The sequence below is a fragment of the Zootoca vivipara genome, chromosome 1, assembly GCF_963506605.1.
Source record: "Zootoca vivipara chromosome 1, rZooViv1.1, whole genome shotgun sequence".
NCBI lineage: Eukaryota > Metazoa > Chordata > Lepidosauria > Squamata > Lacertidae > Zootoca > Zootoca vivipara.
In genome coordinates this window covers 26,697,392-26,719,984 of record NC_083276.1, presented here as the reverse complement: position 1 = coordinate 26,719,984, position 22,593 = coordinate 26,697,392, and the positions used below count along the sequence as shown (strand labels likewise).

Genomic DNA, 22,593 nt, shown 5'->3' with positions numbered 1-22,593 from the left:
GCTACTCACACCTCTCTGAAGTCTCTCAGCCCCACTCACCTCACAGAGTGTTTGTTGTGGGGGAGGAAGGGAAAGGAGAATGTTAGCCGCTTTGAGACTCTTTCGGGTAGTGATAAAGCGGGATATCAAATCCAAACTCTTCTTATCTACAGACAAAAGCATGCATGTGAATCCAAACTTCAGCTTAGCAGGTAGTTGGAAGACAGCATGGTAATTTCTGAAGGAGGCTGCAGGAGTAGAACTTCTGTCTCATTATGAAGGGCACAAATACAACCGTGTCCAGAAACAAATTTGCAAAAAGGTGAGTTTTCCTTGCCGTGAAGAAGAAAAGAAGGACCGAAAGGCAAAAGCGCACGTTAAAAGAAGGAAAAAGTCATGTTTTTAGCTGACCCGCGGAAGTGGTGCAACAATAATTTAGTGGCACACACAGCAACCTCCTTAATATGGATTAAGTGCCATATTTGTATCATTAATGACAGCACTCTTCTCTATTAAAAGAGATAGGTTTAGCCATGCAGAACAAAGTGCTGAAAAGGATGGGGGGAACACCTGACACAGAGGGCAATTAAGTCCTGCTAATTATTTCCCAGAAACTGCAAAGGATGTGCCATAATGCATACAACTAATCCTGAAGAGAGCAATCATATCTGTCTGCTCATTATTTAACAGGGAACAAAGGGCACTGATACAGCACACTGATGAAGCTGATAAGTGGCAACGGTTCCAGTTGTACCAATAGAAGCAGCATTGGTGGTAATTTAGTTAAAAGCATCCTGCTCCATCATGGTAGTGGATGCTATTAATCTTTCCTTGTTTTCTTAACATAAAAGATTATTTACTATCTAAGAGGTGTTCTATGTTCTCGGAGAGAATGATAAAACAAATTACTCATTTTCCATGACTTCATATAAACACTTTTGATGTTTAAAGAGCATGTGAACAGTTAATCCTCCTTATATTGATGCATTTGCAGTGATAGGCAGCTCTGGGCTGTTGTCCCCCAGGGACAGGTCTAAATCAAAGTCAGAAGCTGCATTTTATTTTTAGTCTTGAAGCCACAGTGATACTTGATATTTGATAAACACAAATATAAAACAAGCTGGGCTTGTCTATGTTGTTCATAAGGCTCGGTTTTATATTGAATGTATAGCAAGTGTGCGCACAACAAACAAGAGCCTCCAATCTCATGAGCTGGTTAAATACAAGTGATCATCTGTAGGCTGTGGGTATTTTTAAAAAGTAGAGAAGGTTTGGAGGCCAACTAAGAAATCCCCAGGGTATAATCCATAAGAAGTGTGCCCATAATTTAAAGCAACAGTAATGCACTGGAACAGGCAGTTACTTACAGCTTGAATAAGAGCTAATGTTAAAGGTGACCCAAAAAGGTTTTGTGTGGGTTTTTTTAAAAGCAACTGCAAGATTATACATCAAGAACTGTGTGATATATGTAAAACGTCTATACTCAGGCCCAAATGAATTCATTAAAAGTTCCTGCCAGAATCTGCTAAATATACTGGGCCTAAGGGAGAGAGAGTAGCCTTCTTCACAGTTATTTTCACAGCCAAACACTAGTTTGGCAGAGATGGAAGAGTAGACAAATTATATAAATTGCATTTCTACCCCATCTTCCCCCCATGATGGAATTCAAGGTGTCTTGCACAGGGTTCCCCTGTATTCTTCCATCCCAGTCCTTGTTAGATGCAGAAGATCCATCTAATCAGTATTCCAACAGTTGCCAAACTGGGAAATGTGCAAGTTGGGCTGGGCACAGGAAAGTTTTCAGGGCACCACACCTCCACCAGCCTCAGGATATATTTTTGCAAAGTCAGTACTAGTACCTCTTGTTCAGGGAAGCATCAGAGAGGTAAGGGAGGAGAGCCAAGGGACATGCAGGGCAGAGAGCAAGAAGTATCCCTCTCTTTCAAGCTACCCACCAACCCCCAGAAGCAGCTTAGGCTGTGGAAGATTTGGATGGGCCAAGTAAAGTGGTACCTTGGTTCTCAAACTTAATCTGTTCCAGAAGTCCATTCCAAAACCAAAGCCTTCCAAAACCAAGGCGCACTTTCCCATAGAAAGTAATGCAAAACAGATGAATCTGTTCCAGACTAAAACAGCAATTCAACATGAATTGTACTATCTAACGAGACCATTGATCCATAAAACGAAAGCATTAGACAATTTACTGCAGTTGCACAATCAATCAATCAATCAATCAATCAATCAGTAGGTGGAAGAGTAGACAGTCACAAAAACAAAACAAAAAGAGCCACAAAAACAAAAACGCAAAATAAATAGCAAAAACGGTCAGACCTCAGCGTAACACTCAAAACAAAAGTATGGCACTCAAAATAGAAGCGTGGCACTCAAATCAGAAGCATAACACTCAAATTGGAAGCACAATACTCAAAACGGAGCATGTTCGGCTTCTGAAAAAAGTTCGCAAACCGGAACACTTACTTTGCAGTGTTTGGGTTCGAGTACCAAGGCGTTTGAGAACCAAGGTACCACTGTATAGGTGCATGAGACAGAGGTTTTCTTATAGCACCTACAGAATGTCATCAACTCAGTGGTCACAAAGAAAACCACCAGGAGGGAAGTGAGTCAACACCCCCTCCCCAAATATTTGTTTGTAATTGACAGATTTCTTGCCGAGGAGCACCTCTCTCTGGTGACTGGGATGTTCATGCAAGTTGCCCCCCCCCCCAAAAAAAACAATGAAGGCTGTCTTGTGTGAAAACCACTGCATCTATCCTTATGAAATTAATCCCGTCAGAATGGGCAATCATGCCTGAAAATGCTATCCAAAAGAAAAGAATATTTAGGAATTAATATACAGAATTGGAAAGGAAGTTGCAAAATTTGAAGCAAGACATGAAAAAGAAAATGATGGAATTGAAGCTGGGTTTCATTGCATCTAATTAATTATGTATGCAGATCATGTTGTAGAAATGAAGAAGCTGGGTAATAATATGCAGATGCAATAGAAAATATCCAGCACATTTTTAACTTCCTATCTGTCAGATACAATATATATGCATGCATTTTTCTTCTTTTCTGGAAAATGAAAATTATTGCAACAAAGAGAAAAACAAGCTTCTTAAATGTGCTCAGGTCAGCTTCCAGATAAAACTTAAATGGCCATTACCTTTACCCAGTGCTTTAAAAAAAAAAAAGTTTAGGGGTACTCTCATTTTCCTACTCATATTGAAATATTTCCACTCAATGAGGCCAAACTTAGATTCACAAAATGTTTAGGGGTATGCATATCCCTGCGTCCCCTCAGAAGAAGAAAAAAGCACTGCCTTTACCAACATCAACTTGGGCAACTTACTTGTTTGGCCAAAGGGACTTGCAAATTTTAGTCATACTGATCAATTAACTAATATTATCTTTATCATTCATAACATGTAAGCTAACAGGAAATCCCCATTCCAAAGGTGGGAGAGAAAAGAGGTGAAACAAAGATGGAATGAAAGGGAGTAAATAATAGCCTGGGTTCAAATAAAAAGAGTGCAGATCACGTTGGACTTTTAAAGTCCTCTCGAAACAGCTTGGATTCTGCCAATCTGGCAAGGAATGGCTGGATCCAGTCTCCTGCTCCCCTTTCCCAACAGATGGCTAGTGAAATGTTAACACTCAAAAAATGAGTAGAGGCCGGGAGCTAAGGTTCTAATAACATAACCAATAACCCAGCCAGAAGAATTGGGTACATAGATTGGGTAACTTTCATGCTATTGTTCAAAAGGTTGTGTGCATCAGTATTAAGTGTCATCAAGTAAAGAAAACAAACAGTACCTTTAGAAAATAACTTTTTTGCTGGGGGTAAATCACCATATATTTTAAAACAAGCATTTTTGGCACTGAAATATAAGAAGAAACCTGCATGCCAAAATAACTGAACTTTTCAGTCTAGACTCCAGATGTCTTTAGAATACATTTTAATAATATTAAAAGCATGCCTTCTTTTCCATGTGTGAATGAATGCTTTACCCCCTCTTCAGATTCCCAATCCACCTGTGGTTAAGTACAGAAAATGCTTATATGGAGCAGTCTCTTGTCCTATAGAAATATCTGAAGGGATGGAAGCAATAATAGAGCTAGCTTGAGCTGTCCAGCCACAACAGATTATCAAAAAGTGCCCACTAGACCATTAGGGCGGAACATCTGTTTTAGGGAAACAGACCATTAACCCAAGCCGCTACAAGAAAATACGACTGGATAACTGTATATGATGTGGCTCACCTGGCCATTCTTTAACTCAGGCAAGGAAGGCTTTAGGAAGGTGATTTTATCACAGGATGCTGGAGATGGAACCATTAGTCATGTAGCAAGCATAAGGATATAGAACAAGCCCTGGTAAGGATTTTCTTGCCATTCATAACCCCCCCCCCATCATAATCCTTCACATGCGAACTGCCATATTGTGGTCTAATAATATTTTTATTTGGTAATCACAAACAGTGTGGGGAAAATATATGTAGCTGGGGCTCAATTCAAAGAGTTGGTTCTAGGCTTTAGAGCTTTAAACAGCTTAGGGAATGCCCAGGAATCCAAATTAATGTCAAAGGCCTCTCAGTACCACCCTAGGATATTTGAGGAGTGAGAATGAGAGACAAGGTCGTTTCTGTCATGGTGTTTGGACTCTTGAATGTTGTTCCAGGGGAAATTCATCAGGCTTCCTCTGTGTCTCCTTTTGCAAGAAACTGAAGAAGTGTTCATTTTAAAAGACTTTTAATATGTAACGCCTAGTTTTATTGTTACTAGTTTTCAAGGTGCAACATTTTTGTTTATCCTTGCTGCTGTTAGTTTCTTTGTTTCATTTTTAAGTGTTGGTTGCATCATGTTTCCAGTTCTTGCTTTTAGTTGTATTTTCACTTTTTGTTTATTATGTTATATGGTTTTATTCTGTTGTATACTACTCCAGATACTTTTAGTAGGAAAGTGGGATAACTACTTGCCATAACTTCTGATTGTCGTCTTCAGGGTGACCTTTATTCAATAATTTATTTTGCAGGAAAAATAGCTGGTCCTTCATCCAGCAGTTGGATTGCATAGAGAATGCAAGTTCTCTAGAGGGAGGAATTTGTTAAAAGCATAACGAAGTAATGCTTGCAGGATCCAAGAGTCTTTGCGAATGTCAGTCAAACTCACATAGTATTCCCAAAGGTTGCTGTGAGGTGTGGGAGAAGCACAGCTGTGCATACCAGTGACAAACCTGCCAACTGTTCTAAACCTATAAACAAAAACACTAATCTGATCTGCACTGGCTGCCTGTATGTTACCAGACCCTATATAAGGAGCTAGTGTTGACATTTAAAGCTCTAAATACGTTGGGACCCAAGTAATTGATGGAGTGTCTCTCCCCATATCAGCTGACCTGGGATGAGGCCTTTTCAGTCATGTTCCCTTGACTATGGGATTCTCTCCCCTGGAGGCCGCTCCATTATTTGGGTTTCTACTCCTGTGTCGAGACACATTTGTTTACCCAGGCCTTTGGAGGAATGTAATTTAATTTTTATGAACGGCTGCCGTTTTACTGGTCGTGAGGGTCTTTCAAATTTTTGATTTAGTTTGTTTACTTGTATATTTTATTATTTTAACATTTTTGTACTGTCTGCTTAATGTTGTAAATGCTTATTTTGATGAAGTTCCCTAATTAAATGAATAACTACGTCCAGCTTAAGCACAACATTGCAGACCGATACACACAAACACATATACATGTTCCTTTTCATTCCGCATGCAGTCAGATAGGCCCTGCAGGATTACTGGAGCAATGTCATAATTTGTCCCTTGGATGGAATTGCAAAACAAGTAAATAGCACATTTGTTGACAAAGTTGTGTCTTCAAGCTCTAAAATTTTAATTCACTCGATTACTTCAGCTTCCCTGTGGCGATGTTGTTTAATTTCTGGTAAAACTAAAACTTAGGCACACTTGTCTTTTCGAATAAAAACGAATTTGAATTGTTGTCTAATTTTTACTTCCAGTTGACCTATAAAATATGGTTGACTTTACCAACACATTTCCATGTTAAGTGACCTCATGTGGATGTACTGGGCCTTTTTACATTTTATTTGGCTTATCGCAGCCAACTGACAAACAAGAACCTCTTAGGAGTTGATACATAGTTTAGAAAAATTACTTTTAAATATCCCAGACCGATTTTCTTAGAAGAAGAAGAAAAAAAAACCCGGTATAAATTCCTGCGTGAGAACTGCAATAGATTTGTAAAAAAGAGAATGGACGGAACTCACCATTTCCAGTGCTGTTATTCGTTCCTGAAAATAAGGAAAACATTGCAATAAATTATAAAGAAAAAAATCTCAAGAAATTTGAGCATACATAAACGCACCTGCAAAATACTCTGTATATATCTTAATACATAGATAGCCCTACAGGATTCTCCTTTACATGGTGCAGCAAACTCAGTGTTTGTTGCTTTCTTTGTTTTTCCTTTTAATGTAAATATTCTATGGTGGTACTACATGAAAGTTTGGAAAACTCAGCAGTGGCCAGAGGATTGGAGAAGATCAGTCTACATCCCAATCCCAAAGAAGGGCAGTGCCAAAGAATGTTCCAACTACCCCACAATTGCGCTCATTTCACACGCTAGCAATGTTATGCTTAAAATTCTACAAGGCAGGCTTAGGCAGTATGTGGACCGAGAACTCCCAGAAGTGCAAGCTGGATTCCGAAGGGGCAGAGGAACCAGAGACCAAATTGCAAATATGCGCTGGATTATGGAGAAAGCTAGAGAGTTCCAGAAAAAACATCTACTTCTGCTTCATCGATTACGCAAAAGCATTTGACTGTGTCGACCACAGCAAACTATGGCAAGTTCTTAAAGAAATGGGAGTGCCTGATCACCTCATCTGTCTCCTGAGAAATCTTTATGTGGGACAAGAAGCTACAGTTAGAACTGGCTATGGAAAAACTGATTGGTTCAAAATTGAAAAAGGAGTACGACAAGGCTGTATATTGTCTCCCTGCTTATTTAACTTATATGCAGAATTCATCATGTGAAAGGCTGGACTGGATGAATCCCAAACTGGAATTAAGATTGCCGGAAGAAATATCAACAACCTCAGATATGCTGATGACACAACCTTGATGGCAGAAAGTGAGGAGGAATTAAAGAACCTTTTAATGAGGGTGAAAGAGGAGAGTGCAAAATATGGTCTGAAGCTCAACATCAAAAAAACCAAGATCATGGCCACTGGTCCCATCACCTCCTGGCAAATAGAAGGGGAAGAAATGGAGGCAGTGAGAGATTTTACTTTCTTGGGTTCAATGACCACTGCAGATGCTTCTTGGGAGAAAAGCAATGACAAACCTAGACAGCATCTTAAAAAACAGAGACATCACCTTGCCGACAAACGTCCAAATAGTTTTCCCAGTAGTGATGTATGGAAGTGAGAGCTGGACCATAAAGAAGGCTGATCGCCGAAGGATTGATGCTTTTAAATTATGGTTTATTATAAACAAGCCAAGTTCAAACTGTTTTGGGGTCCTGGATTGTTCCAACTAACCTCAGCTAATTCATGGTCAGAAAAAAGATCCTTCTGTTTGCTTTCTCACAGCCATGCAAGGGGAGGAGAAAAGAGCTTGAGAGACAAAGGCTCACCGAGGTCTTCTGTTTACTAAACTATGGTTTAGCGTTATATTTGACAATAACTTTTAACAATGGTTTGCTGCCTTAACCCAAACTGAAATCTCGAAATCCCACAATAAGTCAAAACCTTGGAGGATATGTTGAGAGAGATGCATGGCAAGTCTTGTTTATCATCTTGCAGCTACAGAGAAACTAGAAAAATGGGAAGCTATTTAAATTGTGGTTTGAATCATGCAGAGTTAATGTAGATCATGCATTCTAATTTTAGAAAAATCCCACCTTCGCTTGACGAATCATTAACCATTAAGGATGATGATGATGACGATGACAATAAAACACTCTTGCAATAAGAGGCACAAGAACGGCACTTTATTCTCCCACCCCATTCTCATATTAAACATTCCGCAGCTACTGAGCATGTTCAGTTCTCATTGGACTATAATGGAGTATTATTACTTTATGCCTTCCATTTCTTTCCTTTGGGGTCCCCCTGATCACATGGGTACCCTCTTTCTTGCTGCCCAACAGTCCTGTTTTGGCTAGAGTTCAGTTGGCACTCACCACTTGAGTTTGATGTTAAAAGGAGGGAGACTTTTGCATATGGGCTTATCTAAAGCTGCAGTCCTAAAACACACTGACCAGGCAGTCATGGGACTTAATTCTGAGTAAATAAGTTGAGGATTACCCTGTAAGAAATATCTAACATGCTACTGTTCAAATGGAATGGGGGTCGGGGAAGAGAACATAGAAATGGTGCGCAGAAAAGCTTCCCTCAAGAGGAACTGGCTAAACAAACGATCCTTGGCCCTCAAATGTGTGGTGATGAAGTTGCTTGGGAAAAACCAAATGGGTTGGGTCTCAAAAAGCCCACTGAATGAAACAGTGAATAATCTGGAAAAAGATTATACATTCCACATGTTATATAACTATGCCAATAGCATAGCCAATTTCTTTTGGAAGATGAGCCTGGTTACAGCATGGTGCTGATAATGCCAAGGTTGCAGGTTCGATTCCCGTATTTTAGAAATATCCCACCTTGGCTTGGCCAATCATTGACCATTAAGGATGATTATGACGACGACGACAACAACAACAACAACTTATTAATTGCCTTCTATACAATTGTCTCAAGGCGATATACAACAAAAACAGTTAAAAACCCAAAAAAGCAGATACATTAAAAAGAAAGCAAGACAATATAAAATAGACACTCATGGGGCAGACCCATTTATCCAGCTGGGAAAACCTTAGGATTTAGGATTTAGGAATTTAGATGCAACACTTAGCTAATGGGATAAAAGACAAGCACGATAAAGCATTATGCCTGCATAGGGATATAGAATGGTTATTGTTATAAACAACAGTCATATGTTCAATGTTTGCATGCCAAAAGCAGAAACCACTTTGCTTAAAAAGGGTGGGAGCTATTTAATAACACTGCTATAAAAAAAGAAAATAATCTCAACAGATGCTATTAAAAAATACACTGCTTGGCAATTTATTAAATATAGCAGGCTTTTGATACTTGATATGAATTTTACCTCCTGCTACTAAAATCTCATCTCTCTCTTTTCCCCAGCACACAAATCAAAATCAGTGACCTCATGCCCTGAGCACTTAGAACCATAGAGTTGTAGAGCATTACTTCTAGGATTGCTACCATTCCATTAAATTCACTCACTTCCGTTGTGAAGAAAGGATGGCATTTCCAATCCATCTTCCTTTTATCATTCATTCTGTTAACACATTTTTACAATCACCCACTACAGCTCAGTGGTAATTTTGTTCTGGAACTGTAAAAATGACCATAAAAAGTAGGAGGAGGAGAAACTAGAAATGTTCCTTCACAAATTGTTTTCATTTATGGACGCTCTGTGAACTTCTTTGTAGTTGGTGGTTGCAAGAGTCATCAAGTGACCAAAGACAAAGAGGAATCATTGGCAGAGCATTTGGTGTGAATTGGATTCAAGTGCCTTGGACTTCCGCCTGGTATATGTCCCAAGGTAATCCAATTTGTGGGTCTTCAAAAGACAACATACAAAGCAGCTCACACACTTGGAAAGAAAGAAGGACCTGAGTGACTAATGGCTCTGGAGAAGAACAGATCCTAAACTTTATTTTGGATGTGTGTATTTACAATTTAGGGCTGCCATGCGTCCAGATTTTCTCTGACATTACAGGGATTTCAAAGGTGAAATTGACGACTTGTAGGGCAATTCTGAAAGGCAGTGCTTTGTCTTGGTTCTTAGTCAAGTCAATTGAAAAAAATGTCATTTTTTGGTGTTTTTGTACAGAAACGCTCAACAATTTTGGGGTCTTCCTTAAAAAAACTTGGGGTGTCCTGGTTTTTACTTTTTGAAATACGGCAACTCTAATACCTAATCTGTATTGCACAGTGTAATATAAAAGGTAGCGAGTTTCACAAAATAATAACAAATTCACAAATAGAAAAGCTCAAAAAGGCAAAATTTATTTAAGATTATCAGCAGCATCAGCATCTCCTTAATTTGCATCAGTTTTCTTAGAATTCATGCTCCTGGTTCCTTGATATGCCAGATCTGTTTATCAAGCAAAGATTAAGGAGTAAAGATTAAGTGTAAATGAAAGTCTCTATGCCTAATATTAGTAGCCTTAAGTCTACTGTGGATTCACCTTCCTTTCACAGGATGCTTTGGCAGGAAGTGTTGAACTGAGCCATGCTTCATATTGCAAAGAGAACAGGTGGCAGATTTACACACTTCTCGCCGGTCATAAATGTCCTTCCTACAGAGTGGGAGACCATGGAACGTGTCAAGTGGGTTGGTATCTGTTTATATGCAACTCAATATGCCACAGTCATTCAGCCACTGAGTCACATACCTTTTTTAGAATGATTCCAGGCCTTTGCATTTAGGTTGGAGAGATGAAGTTAAAAAGGTCACTTTCCTGATTATCCACTAAATGCATATTTTAGCCGGTTTAATACACAGAGGTTAACCAAGTATTTCCTTTTGGGCAGGGAGGTTTCTAATAAAAGGAAGCAAAATTATGGAAGGAAGCATTAAGTTTCTCTTTGTTTTTTGTGTGCAGGAGATTCAGTAAAACCCCTACATCCAGTGAGAGTCTTATGGCAACTCAATGACTAACAGATTCACAGTGCGGTCCTATATTTGTCTGCTTAAAAGTACTGTAAGTCCCATTGAGTTCAATGGGGCTTACTCCCAGAGAAGTGGGATTGCAGGATCACTTCATTAAATCTGTTAAATCTTCAATGTGCCATAAAACTGTATTGATGTCATGTTTTCTACATTTTGGCTCTGTGGATTTACTGCTGCCTCTTACGTTTCATGGACATTGCTTACCACTTCTTTCCCTCTCTCCCTCAGTATTTATGTATGTATGTTTTACCCAGCTAGATGAAAGGTTTCTGCCTTAGGGTGTTCCTTCCTGTGTGGTTTTCAAACCTGTACTCAGTTGTTCTTGTGTTGTTTTAAAAATCATTTCAGTTGCTTTTAAAGGTGTCTGTAAATCCCCTTGGGACATAATATGGGGAAAGTGCTTCACAAATTAATGATAATGATGGTTATGAAGCAGTATAATGTGGGTTCTAGTCTACAAAGGTTTGCGCATAGTGGAACCATTTGGCAGCTATATACATACATATATATGAATGAAAGTCTATATTCTCATGCATTTCCATAGGCATATGATCGGCCACTGTGGGAACAGGATGTTGGACTAGATGGGCCTTTAGCCTGATCCAGCAAGGAGCAGAGAACAGGAATATCAAAGAACAGAAAGGGAAGCTAGCCTGCTCATAGCAGAAATGTTTTAAATGAGAACCAGCAACCAATATAAATGTAAGTTCAGGTTTTCAAAGGATTGTGGGTTTAGTTGTATGCTTTTGACTGGTAATTTTATTCATTTCAATAATAACCTCATCAAAATAGAGATATTTCTGTACATGACCATGACATATGAAGGAATGTTTAGCTTTCATCATGATTTTGCCAGTACTCTGGAAATATATTCCAGATGATTCTGTTAAAGTTGGATGGAGTAAGGTACCACCGTAAAATAATTTTTATTAAATTTTCTTTTCGTCTGGGCAAAACTGATTTATTTGTATTAATTTTAGTTTGTTTTCAAACTAAAATTTTCAAACTAAAATTTTGAGAGCCAGTGTGGTGTAGTGGTTAAGAGCGGTAGACTTGTAATCTGGGGAACCGGGTTCATGTCTCCGCTCCTCCATATGCAGCTGCTGGGTGACCTTGGGCTAGTCACACTTCTCTGAAGTCTCTCAGCCCCACTCACCTCACAGAGTGTTTGTTGTGGGAGAGGAAGGGAAAGGAGAATGTTAGCCGCTTTGAGACTCCTTAGGGTAGTGATAAAGCAGGATATCAAATCCAAACTCTTCTTCTTCTTCAAACTAAATCCCCTGCAATGCAGGAATCTTTTTGCCCAATGTGGGGTTTGAACCTCCGACCCTAAGATTAAGAGTTTCATGCTCAAGTTATGACCAAGTAATATTGATAAAATTGTTGTTTTTCTTTTTTTTCTTAGTTTTTTAGTCTGTGTTGTCTTATTATTTTTGTTTTTTGTTTTTTATTTTTCTTAGTTTTCTAGCGTTTTTTCTTTTTTATAATTATATAATAATGATGGAATGTTGTTATAAATATATATTTTGAAAATCTTCAATAATTTTTTTAAAGAGTTTCATGCTCTACCAACTGAGCTATCTTGCTGTGTGTGTGTGTGTGTTTGTGTGTAGACTTTTCTGGGACTGTAACTAAATGTAATACCTGAAGGCTATGAAGCTAAGTATATTTATGCCCTGCTAATTGCAGTTTAATTTGTGCTTCTGTTTTTAGATTGTTACCATTAATAAATCATTCTTTTCCCATTTAAAATATCATAAATTAATTTTTCTCCTAAAAGAGTGTGATGATGATGATGATGATTTATTTATTTATACCCCACCCATGTGGCTGGGTTTCCCCAGCCACTCTGGGCGGCTCCCAACAGAATTAATAATAATAATAATAATAATAATAATAATAATAATAATAATAAAGCAATAAAAAGTCAGACATTAAAAGCTTCCCTGAAGGGCTGCCTTCAGATGTCTTCTAAAAGTCAGATAGTTGGTTATTTCCTTGACATCTGATGGAAGGGCCTTTCACAGGGTGGGTGCCACTACCGAGAAGGCCCTCTGCCTGGTTCCCTGTAGCTTCACTTCTCGCACTGAGGGAACCACCAGAAGGCCCTCGGAGCTGGACTTCAGTGTCCGGGCAGAACGAGTGGAGACGCTCCTTCAGGTATACTGGGCCAAAGATGGGAATTAATGATGACATTTAAGGTAATAATTCTTTAACTATTTTTTCCCGTGTTGTTAAAACTTTTTTTAAAAGAGAGTTGTTCACTGAATCCATGGGTGGGTGGGAGTTGCTTAGATAAGGAAAACCTCTCAAATATTGCATTGCTTCCCCAGGAATTTCCTTTGCTATCCAAATTCTTTCTTAATTACCTTGTAATTTTGGGACAATTTTTAAAAATATGTGATGCATCACGATACAACTGCAAATCAGGAGTGCCCAGGCCTTTCTTTGTAGATGTATATAACATCAGTCTGGAGAATCCGGGTTGTTTTTCCCCTGTGCTGTTTCCTTTTAATGTAAATTAAAATGGATGTACAGTAAATTAATATTAAAATATGAATATGTATAATACATATAATAAATTACCCATAAAACTACAAGAAAGAGATTTTCCTGCTTCCCCACCATTTTAAAAGAAGCCTCAATATTTCAAGAAACCCTGCACCCATTTGTCTAAGATCTGTAAGCTTCAGCCATTCAGAAAGATTATGTATTATGCTTTCCTATTTCATTTGTTTTTGCAAAAAGAGAAAAGAAAAAGTTATTGGTGATTGATTCTTCCATTATAGTCAATTGAGAAGTCACCAGAAATTGAACCAAAGCAGGGCTCAGATCCAAAACACACTGTCAGTCTGAACCTTCAAAACCAGGTGAATTGCCCACTCCTAATACTTGTAGAGATGGATAAATCTATGTATATAAGTACATAAGTGCCTTGTATACTATTCAGCATATAAAGGAGCTGAAACACACACATGCATGAAAGGGCAAAGGAGACTAAGGGTAAAGGTTAATTAACTCCAAATTCCAGCAGCTCAACTGTGGAGACAAGTTTAGAAGCAGGAATATTTTTTATTTACGATGGCTATGGCCTCTGAGCACGAAGGGGCAGGTACAGCTAAAAAATTATAATGATTGTGCATTTCAGGTGCAAATTAAATCAAACATCTTCCACATTACCTTCTAAGATGTTTCCAGACCAAAAAACAAAACAAAACTGGTTGTTTCCTTGGGTCACAGAAATGGGGGAATGTAACAATTACCTGCGATCTTCCCAACTAAATGACACATTAACTCTAATTAGTTCTGTGGTTTAAATTTGGAGTAGCTGGCATGTGTACCAGATTTACTTTCTTCCATATTGGATCCTCAAAGACAAACTGCACCCCAAGGATGGTCAAACTCTAACCAACTGCTACTAAAAATCACCGTACTCTGACTGCAGTGTGAAAACTGAAAACTGCTTCTCCTTGCTTCCACATACACACACAATATGATCTCAGATCCTACCCAATGGTAGATTATCCACTGATGAAAAAATCTCCTATTAATTCCCATTGGCAAAAGATCAATTGCTCACCCAGACTATTAGCAAGCAGTCATCTTAAAATGGGATAGTAAACTCTTCCTTCCCGTCTCGAGAGGGAATTCTCATTACACTGTCATGTCAAACCTCATAACTAGGAACAGAAAGGCTGCATCACCATTTGGTGCGCAAAATGTCAAGGAATCGGGCTGCTTTGCACATGACTAAATTCTTTTATGAAATGAATGTCTGCATAGGAACATGAATGAATCCGCAAATAGATCATCAAGTGGGATGATTGCACAAGTCTGTAGCTAGGGAACAACGATTCTAATTAAAGTATACATCTGCAGGGAAGCCTGGCCAATTGTGGCTTTCTCATAGACATACATGGAGCATTGACAGGTGTTCTACACATGGGATTCACACAAACAGCGTTTCCGTGCGCTGCTTTGGTTTCGCCAGAAGTGGTTTAGTCATGCTGGCCACATGACCCGGAAAACTGTCTGTGGACAAACGTTGGCTCCCTCGGCCAGTGAAGCGAAATGAGGGCTGCAACCCCAGAGTCGTTTGCGACTGCACTTAACTGTCAGGGGTCCTTTACCTTTTTTAAAAAATGAATGTATCTAGCTTAAAAGGAGCAGAGGGACATGACTGACTAAATTAATTGTTTAAAAAGTTAAAAAATAATCTCAAAGCAGTTCAAAACATCGTCATTTAAAATATCAGCAGGCACCTGGTATTTTGAAAGGCAACGGCAGCAATGTACATTGAAAGAGTTGGAAAGTATATTGAGTTGGTAAAGGCAAAGGTAAAGTGACCCCTGACCATTAGGTCCAGTCGTGACCGACTCTGGGGTTGCAGCACTCATCTCACTTTATTGGCCGAGGGAGCTGGCGTACAACTTCCAGGTCATGTGGCCAGCATGACAAAGCCGCTTCTGGCGAACCAGAGCAGCACACGGAAACGCCGTTTACCTTCCCGCTGGAGTGGTACCGATTGATCTACTTGCACTTTGAGGTGCTTTTGAACTGCTAGGTTGGCAGGAGCAGGGACCGAGCAACGGGAGTTCACCCCATCGCAGGGATTCGAACTGCCAACCTTCTGATTGGCAAGCCCTAGGCTCTGTGGTTTAACCTACAGCGCCACCCGTGTCCCACATACATTCATAACCAAACCAATAAATCATGGAAATAGGCCTTAGCTGAAGCCTATTTCAGAGGCTTAAGGACTGTCCTACATTTTGTCCCGTGAAAGGAAGATATTTTCTGGAGGACTGCAGGAAAGATAAAGGCAGTTAGAAACTAATGTGTTCTTTAATACTGTATCTTTTCATGCAAGAATGCCACTGAATTGAAGGCACAGTCCTAGGATTTCCAATTACTGCATAATGAAACCTAATAAGACTGGCTGTTTTTATCACGTGAAAAATAGAAGCAATTAGCAGATTAGAAAGGCTAGAATGTCAGTTGCCAACTATGTTGTGTGATATTATTCATTAACGTGTATTTGTTTAATCTCCAGTGGGCTCATGGAATTGTGTCAAGGTATTGGAAGCACATTCACTTTTAAAATTTTGTCATACAATTCAATCCAATAAATGAAGCTTGGAAGGAAATGATGTCACCATGCATCAATAGACCATTTTCAATTTAATATAAGTGCATGTGGGACCAGGAACAAAATGTTGCCCTCTAACAGGAGTGTTCCTATTCAGAGTTCCAGTGAGACAGCAAAGCACTCTTGCAAACAGAAGCGCAAGAACAGCTTTTTATTCCCCCACCCCATTCCCATATTAAACATTCCATAGCTACTAAGCACGTTCAGTTCTCATTGGACTATATGGAGTATTATTACTGGTACTTTATGCCTTCCATTTCTTTCCTTTGGGGTCCCCCTGATCACATGGGTACCCTCTTTCTTGCTGCCCAACAATCCTGTTTTGGCTAGAGTTCAGTTGGCACTCACCACTTGAGTTTGATGTTAAGAGGGAGGGAGACTTTTGCATATGGGCTTATCTAAAGCTGCAGTCCTAAAACACACTGACCAGGCAGTCATGGGACTTAATTCTGAGTAAATATGCTGAGGATTACCCTGTAAGAAATATCTAACATGCTACTGTTCAAATGGAATGGGGGGGGGGGGGGCGGGGAAGAGAACATAGAAATGGTGCAGAGAAAAGCTTCCCTCAAGAAGAACTGGCTAAACAAATGATCCTTGGCCCTCAAATGTGTGGTGGTGAAGTTGCTTGGGAAAACCAAATGGGTTGGGTCTCAAAAAGCCCAATGAATGAAATAGTGAATAATCTGGAAAAAAGATTATACATTCCAAACGTTATGGGTTGGACTAGATGATTCTCAGGGTCCCTTTCAACTGTACAATTCTATGATTCTAATATGGGTAAATACCCAAAAGATTGATGACCCAGATTCTGCACATATTTCACATATTTAATGTACTCACTCTCATACTCATGTAAACTTTCTATGGTCCCACTCTAGATGTGCGCACACACATGGAAACCCTGTGGAGCTGAACAGAACCCATCTTCCAAAAATCAGGGGGGGGGGATCAAGTAAAAATGCTTTAGATCAATTTAGTATCTAAATAATATCCAGGCTCCTGGTTTTATTAACTTCAATCCGCAGCAGACAAAAAAAGTACGTAGAATCTAAAGGAATAGATTTTATCCCAGGGAATAAAGAAGGTCCTATAGTTAATATACTATGTTAGAACAATGTGCTGTTTGGTTCCTTTTCTCTAGATCTGCTAGGAACTTGTATGTTCTTCAGCAAATCATTTTTGTGTAAATTTCAGTTCCTAAGTGGTGAAGTCATAACAATCACACCTACTCTGTCTAGCATGCCTACTGACTTGCCTCTTACCCATCTGTTTATTAGCAACTCATACAACTGCTAGCTGCCTAATGACTACAAGAGCAGTCCTTAAAGCCAATTTATACATTCAGGATAATTAAGTAATACTGTCTTGTTGGGATTCAGATTGTGCAGCTTCAGATTTCAGGTGGGGGATTACAGGCCTGCATGTTTTCACTGCATGTATAAAACGTCTGGCACAACAAGACCAACATATCCAAGGTAGGGCTAGCCTAGAATCTCTCAAGGGCTAGATACCTTACCACGCAGCATTTTTATTATGCAGGAGATCATATGAACATGCAAAATACCCAGCTGTGATCTGGAAAGTGAACCACTTAATTAACGTGTGTATCCCCTCTTGGACATTTTTGCTCTTGAAAAGAAAAGGGGGGGAAACCCCTCTGCCCTACAGATATTGTAGGATCTTCTGCCTACAACCAACAGCTTCGCAGAAAGACCAACTTCATATAGGAGTGAAAGGAAATCTTCCAGCCACAGCTGCTGGCCAGAGAACCAAAAGTTGTCAGGAATTTTGCCCCCTCTCTCTTTTTCAGGAAAACTGACAGCCTCTTTCTAGCAACGCCAGAAGGGTTTGGATATTTTAGGGCTGTTTTTGAACAATTTGTGCAAAAAACAAACAAAAAAAACCATTCCTTTGACTGAACCAATGCATATTTTTGTGAGCTCCCACAAATTTTGAGAATAAAGAACTGTGCAAACCAACTTACATTCCAGATCTACAGATCAATGGACCCAATAATTCTTTGTGACATCCTGATACCTTCAGTGTTGCATGACATACTCAGCACAGAGACTTGATTTGAAAGCACGACAGTCCGATTTCTCTGCACTCTCGGCATCTGAACCTAGTTCAAAGCTTAGTCTCCGCACATCTCACTCTCAGCGCGAGTCTTTAATGACTCTTGGAATTTAAGTAAAGCATAAACATTTGTTACCCTGTGAGTTCCCCCCAGGGCCAAAATCATTTCCCAAATGGAAAACACGCTGATGGAAAGAAGAAGAAAATCAAGATATTCTAAAATATTCAATGTAACACAGTTATTTAAAAAACAATAGAATCATAGAATTGTGGAGTTGGAAGGGACCGCGAGGAATCTTTTTGCCCAGTGTGGGGCTCAAACCAAGGACCATGAGATTAAGAGTCTCATGTTCTACCAACTAAGATATCTCAGGCTAATACTATTTTCTGGTGCCCTATTTTTGAACCCTTCTCTTAAAACTGAATGAGCCCCAAACAGGAAACTTAATTGGGGTCAGGGGGAACAAGAGCGAAGGGATGAAACTGGATTTGTTAGACCCAAATTCAATATATATCTTCCTTTGGGCATGATGATATTGGGCAAGTTCTCATTCCAAGTTGTTCAGCTTTGCATATACTAATTATGGAAGAGTATGTCCATAGCAGAAGGGGTGGGCCTTAAAACTGCATCTAGCCTGGGACTGGAATGGACAATGGGCAGTAAAAGATTTTAAAATAATCAAGTATTTAAAAAGCCATCTCCCTCTTCATGCAAAAAGGAGAGCAAGGATCAAGAAGGGAACTGAAGCTCCCTCTGCTGGCCTCTGCAGGATTTCACAAAATTTCAACAGCATATTGAAAGAATATTTCTTAAAAAGCTGAGCACAAAAGAATAAATCCAGATTTCTTTGCTTTTGATAAACACCAGCAGCTTTATTATACAACATGTTCACAAGCCACGTTGCAATATAAACATTCTAGACTAGACATAACACAACCATTCTCCCTTTTCCAAAGCTGGCATGTGACTGAACTTTCTGGAGCAAATGTTATCATCACTAATAAGCTCGCCAGCCCAGCTGCCCCCCCCCCCCCGCTTCAGACCTGAAAGTTTTATACGTAATATTCCTGAGAACAGCAAAAAGATGTTCTTCCTAGAAATGCAGCATTAAAGCCTAAATCGTATATACGCTTCGTAGCACGGCTGGCCATTTGTGCGATGCAGCTCCCCACGTGGCTGTGGCAATTTCAACCACATCTTCACGTACGCCTGAAAGAGAGGTAGCTAAAACCATTGCAACCATGTGGGAAGCTGCTTCGTGTAAATAGCCTTCTGCACAGAGCAGCCTCCATGTCTTCAGCAGGTGCCATGCCAGAAGGTGAATGCGTGAGTCTGCCCTGCGCTATTCTTAATTAATACAAACTAGAAACTTCAGGTCAAAGATGCGATTAGTTATCTCTTCTGATTCTCTGACCTATAATCCTCCAAAATCCAAAGCTCTCTGACACGTCTGCTCTCTTCCCCCTAAAAACACGTGGGCTTTTGTGTCCTGTATGAAGCTCCCCCCCCCCCGCTTCCATTTCTCTTCGGCTTTTAACATTCTCAACTCTTATGCTCCAAGTCCTTCTACTTATCCTTATCACAGATTCAAAGAAAGTTCCCACTGCCTCCACCTTTCTTCAACCATATGTCTCAAAATGCCCCCTCCCTTAACTTAGACCTTCAGGTTCCCAACTTACATTGCAGATCCAACCCCAGCAATCTCAGTTCTCTCAGGTTGTGAAAGTTTTCTCCAAAGTGAGCTTTCATTTACCTTCATAGACCCATATAATAAGAATAAAATTCTTTACCTCTCTGTGACATCACAATAAGTCAGCCAATAGCTACAAAGTAGGCAGGGAGGTTGAACATCCAGTTTTTACTCTATTTATATTAGGTATGGCAAAATATATGAAATACAATTTGCTCAAAAAGGAGTGCTTAGCAAATGATTGCCTATATAGCCTACAGCTACAAGCTGGCCTGGGAATAAATGCCACCCTTGCCCATGGGCATACCAAGTCCACTAGTCCAAAGGGGGCACAAAACCACACCTCTCCACCCTGGCTAGGAGTGGCTAGCAGCCTGTCCATTCACATGCTTAGACAGACAGACGAATGGAAGAGGGAGGTCGAAATAAATACAGTGGCCCCTCGAGTTATATTACCTTCAGTAACATAATCCTCGGGTTGCGAATGTGGCACCCCCGGAAGTGTATACTTCTGGGTTTCACTGCACATGTGCAGAAGCACTCAATCACGCCGCGTGCATGCACAGAAGGGCACCTCTGGTTACAAAGTTTTTGGGATGCAGCCGGGCCTCCAGAAAGGATCCTGTTCGTAACTGGAGGTACCACTGTAAAAAAAATTGTCCAGTAGCACCTTTGAGACCAAATAAGTTGGACCAACTAAGGAAGGAGGTGTGAGCAGAGCAGGCCCAACCCCAATGGTCGTATAGAGAGTCACTAGCAGAGTGCAAAATTTTCTGGTCCATGGTCTCTCGCAGCTTCAGAGGCACCGATACAGCTCTTTGCCAAGGGCATCAGGGAGCCTAGGTATGCCTCTGCCCTCACCTACCGTAACCTTTCTCTTCCCTGATTGCTAGTGGCAGTGGCAACCGTGAACATAGAAGAAGCTCCTTTGATGCACAATATGAATAGTGATGTCACTACTGCTAATTACCTGGGTTGGAATAGAAATGTATCATTGTTCCCTTTAGTTCTTCTCCGGCTCAGAATGTAAACTGAGATTCTGCACATGGTTTTCAACTTCCCTTAAAATTTCATCTGCTTCCCAATGAAGAGCTAGACACCAATGACAACTCAGAGCTATACAAAACAACAACAACAAACCCCACCCCAAGGCATCTTGTTAAGGCTTCAATAAGCAATGCAGTTTCTTCCGAACTACTGCTTTTGAAGGCTTTTGCCTCTGTATGAGCTGCCATTAGCAAAATTAGAGGGAGTGTTGATGGGGCTACCTGAAAAGCAGAGATGTTTTTAGGAACAACAAAAGTTAAGGTAAAGCAAAAAAAGACCACACCATTATTGCAAACTGGGAAAGAATTCTAGGGAAACAAATGAGCTTTCCCCAAATGCTTGCCAAGAGACCTTGACAAATACAGAGCTGCTTCCAAATCAGGGCCCTCATTACACACCACCACTGGCTATGTCTTGCATAGCAAAATGTGCAGTGATTGCAGGGGTGGCAAGCAACAGTTCCTCTACAGCCGGCACCAGGTTTGACATCCTTGCCTACCTACCGCTTTAAAAAATATTGATTATGAAATATATGAAGAACTAAAATGACATATATCCTTTAAAAATATGCTTATTGATTCCCCATCGGAAGAGAATAAACATCATCATGGCACATGGGCCATGCCAATAGGGCCACTAGAAATCAACCAGGCTCCTAAATGTTGATACTAGGCCTGCTCAATTGCTAGTTAAACTCTGTTTTGCCTTTACTTTTATTGGGTGCTGGAGCAGGCCCTACTTGCCCAGTCACGAAACTTTTCAAAGTCTTGTTCCCAAGGAAGCCATTTCCAGTTTCGCCAAAATCTTATGCATGGGATGTGTTCAAATACGACATATTTCTGAGGAAGCTTATTTAGAATTCAGCTGAAAGTAGAAGACTGATCACTGACCTCAGACACAGGGTTGGACACATTCTGTGAAAATTATAAACTGCTTGCTACACGCATCAGGGTCATTCAGCTTACCTGAGGCAAAGGCGCCTACTGCTTTGAAAAACCTCAGTAATGGTGTGACAGTGCTACCCAATGAACTGAAATCAATTGGACTCACTCCCAGGAAATTAGGAAGAGGATTGTAACCTGACCGTGGGTTTCTTTGTGGCCTCCCCCTCAACATCAAATTTGACTGGACACGACTGCCAGTATCAGAACATTACAAACAGCATCACAATATTTCCTGACGTGGCCATACAAAGCTGCCTTATACCGAGACAGACAATTAACTCAGTACGGTTAATTCTGACTGGCAGCAGCTCTCCAGGGCCTCCAGCAGAAAGTCTATCCCATCACCTACTGGTTGATTAGAATGTGGTGCTGATAATGCCAAGGTCGCAGGTTTGATCCCTGTATGGGGCAGCCACATATCCCTGCATTTCAAGAGGTTGGACTCGGTGGCCCTCAGGGTCTCTTTCAACTCTACAATTCTATGAATCTATGACCATTTAACTGGAGGTGCTGGGAGTTAAACTTCTGCACAAGAAATATGTACTTCACCACTGAGTCAAATCTTCCAAGTGTTCTGTGTGTTCTCGGCACATGAGCCAAGCATGACAGATCTGCTCTAATGTGACAATATATGAAAAGAACTAAATTATAATTAAAGTCAGGAGAACAGCTTCTCCTTTGGCTGAGGCAGGAAACAAGTGGGGAGGCTGCAGAAGAGGACGTGGCTTTCTCGGAGGTTGCCCTTTCGGCTTTGCTGTGCATTTGCCTCTTTATCTTGAGCCATGGAGAGGCAAAGGAGATAACCATGGGAAACGTGTGCTTCAATTCTTCTATATAAAGAATGCCCTGTTTTCATCCATGGAGACACTCTGGTCTTATTATCTCGATGAATTAAAGCACCACTGAAGATTTCTTTTTTGTTTTATGTAGTGAG

At 40.2% G+C, this 22,593-nt stretch overlaps 1 protein-coding gene across 6 annotated transcripts in view; it reads right to left on the bottom strand.

Moving 5' to 3' along the window:
- The window catches only part of CEP128 (centrosomal protein 128), a 181,036-nt gene that overhangs the window by 22,437 nt on the left and 136,006 nt on the right, over window positions 1–22,593 (bottom strand). For all 6 annotated transcript variants that reach the window (XM_035107853.2, XM_035107862.2, XM_060272451.1 and 3 more), the window contains one exon: window positions 6,258–6,281. In XM_035107853.2, coding sequence (XP_034963744.2) covers window positions 6,258–6,281 — 24 coding nt within the window. The remainder of the gene's footprint in view (window positions 1–6,257; window positions 6,282–22,593) is intronic.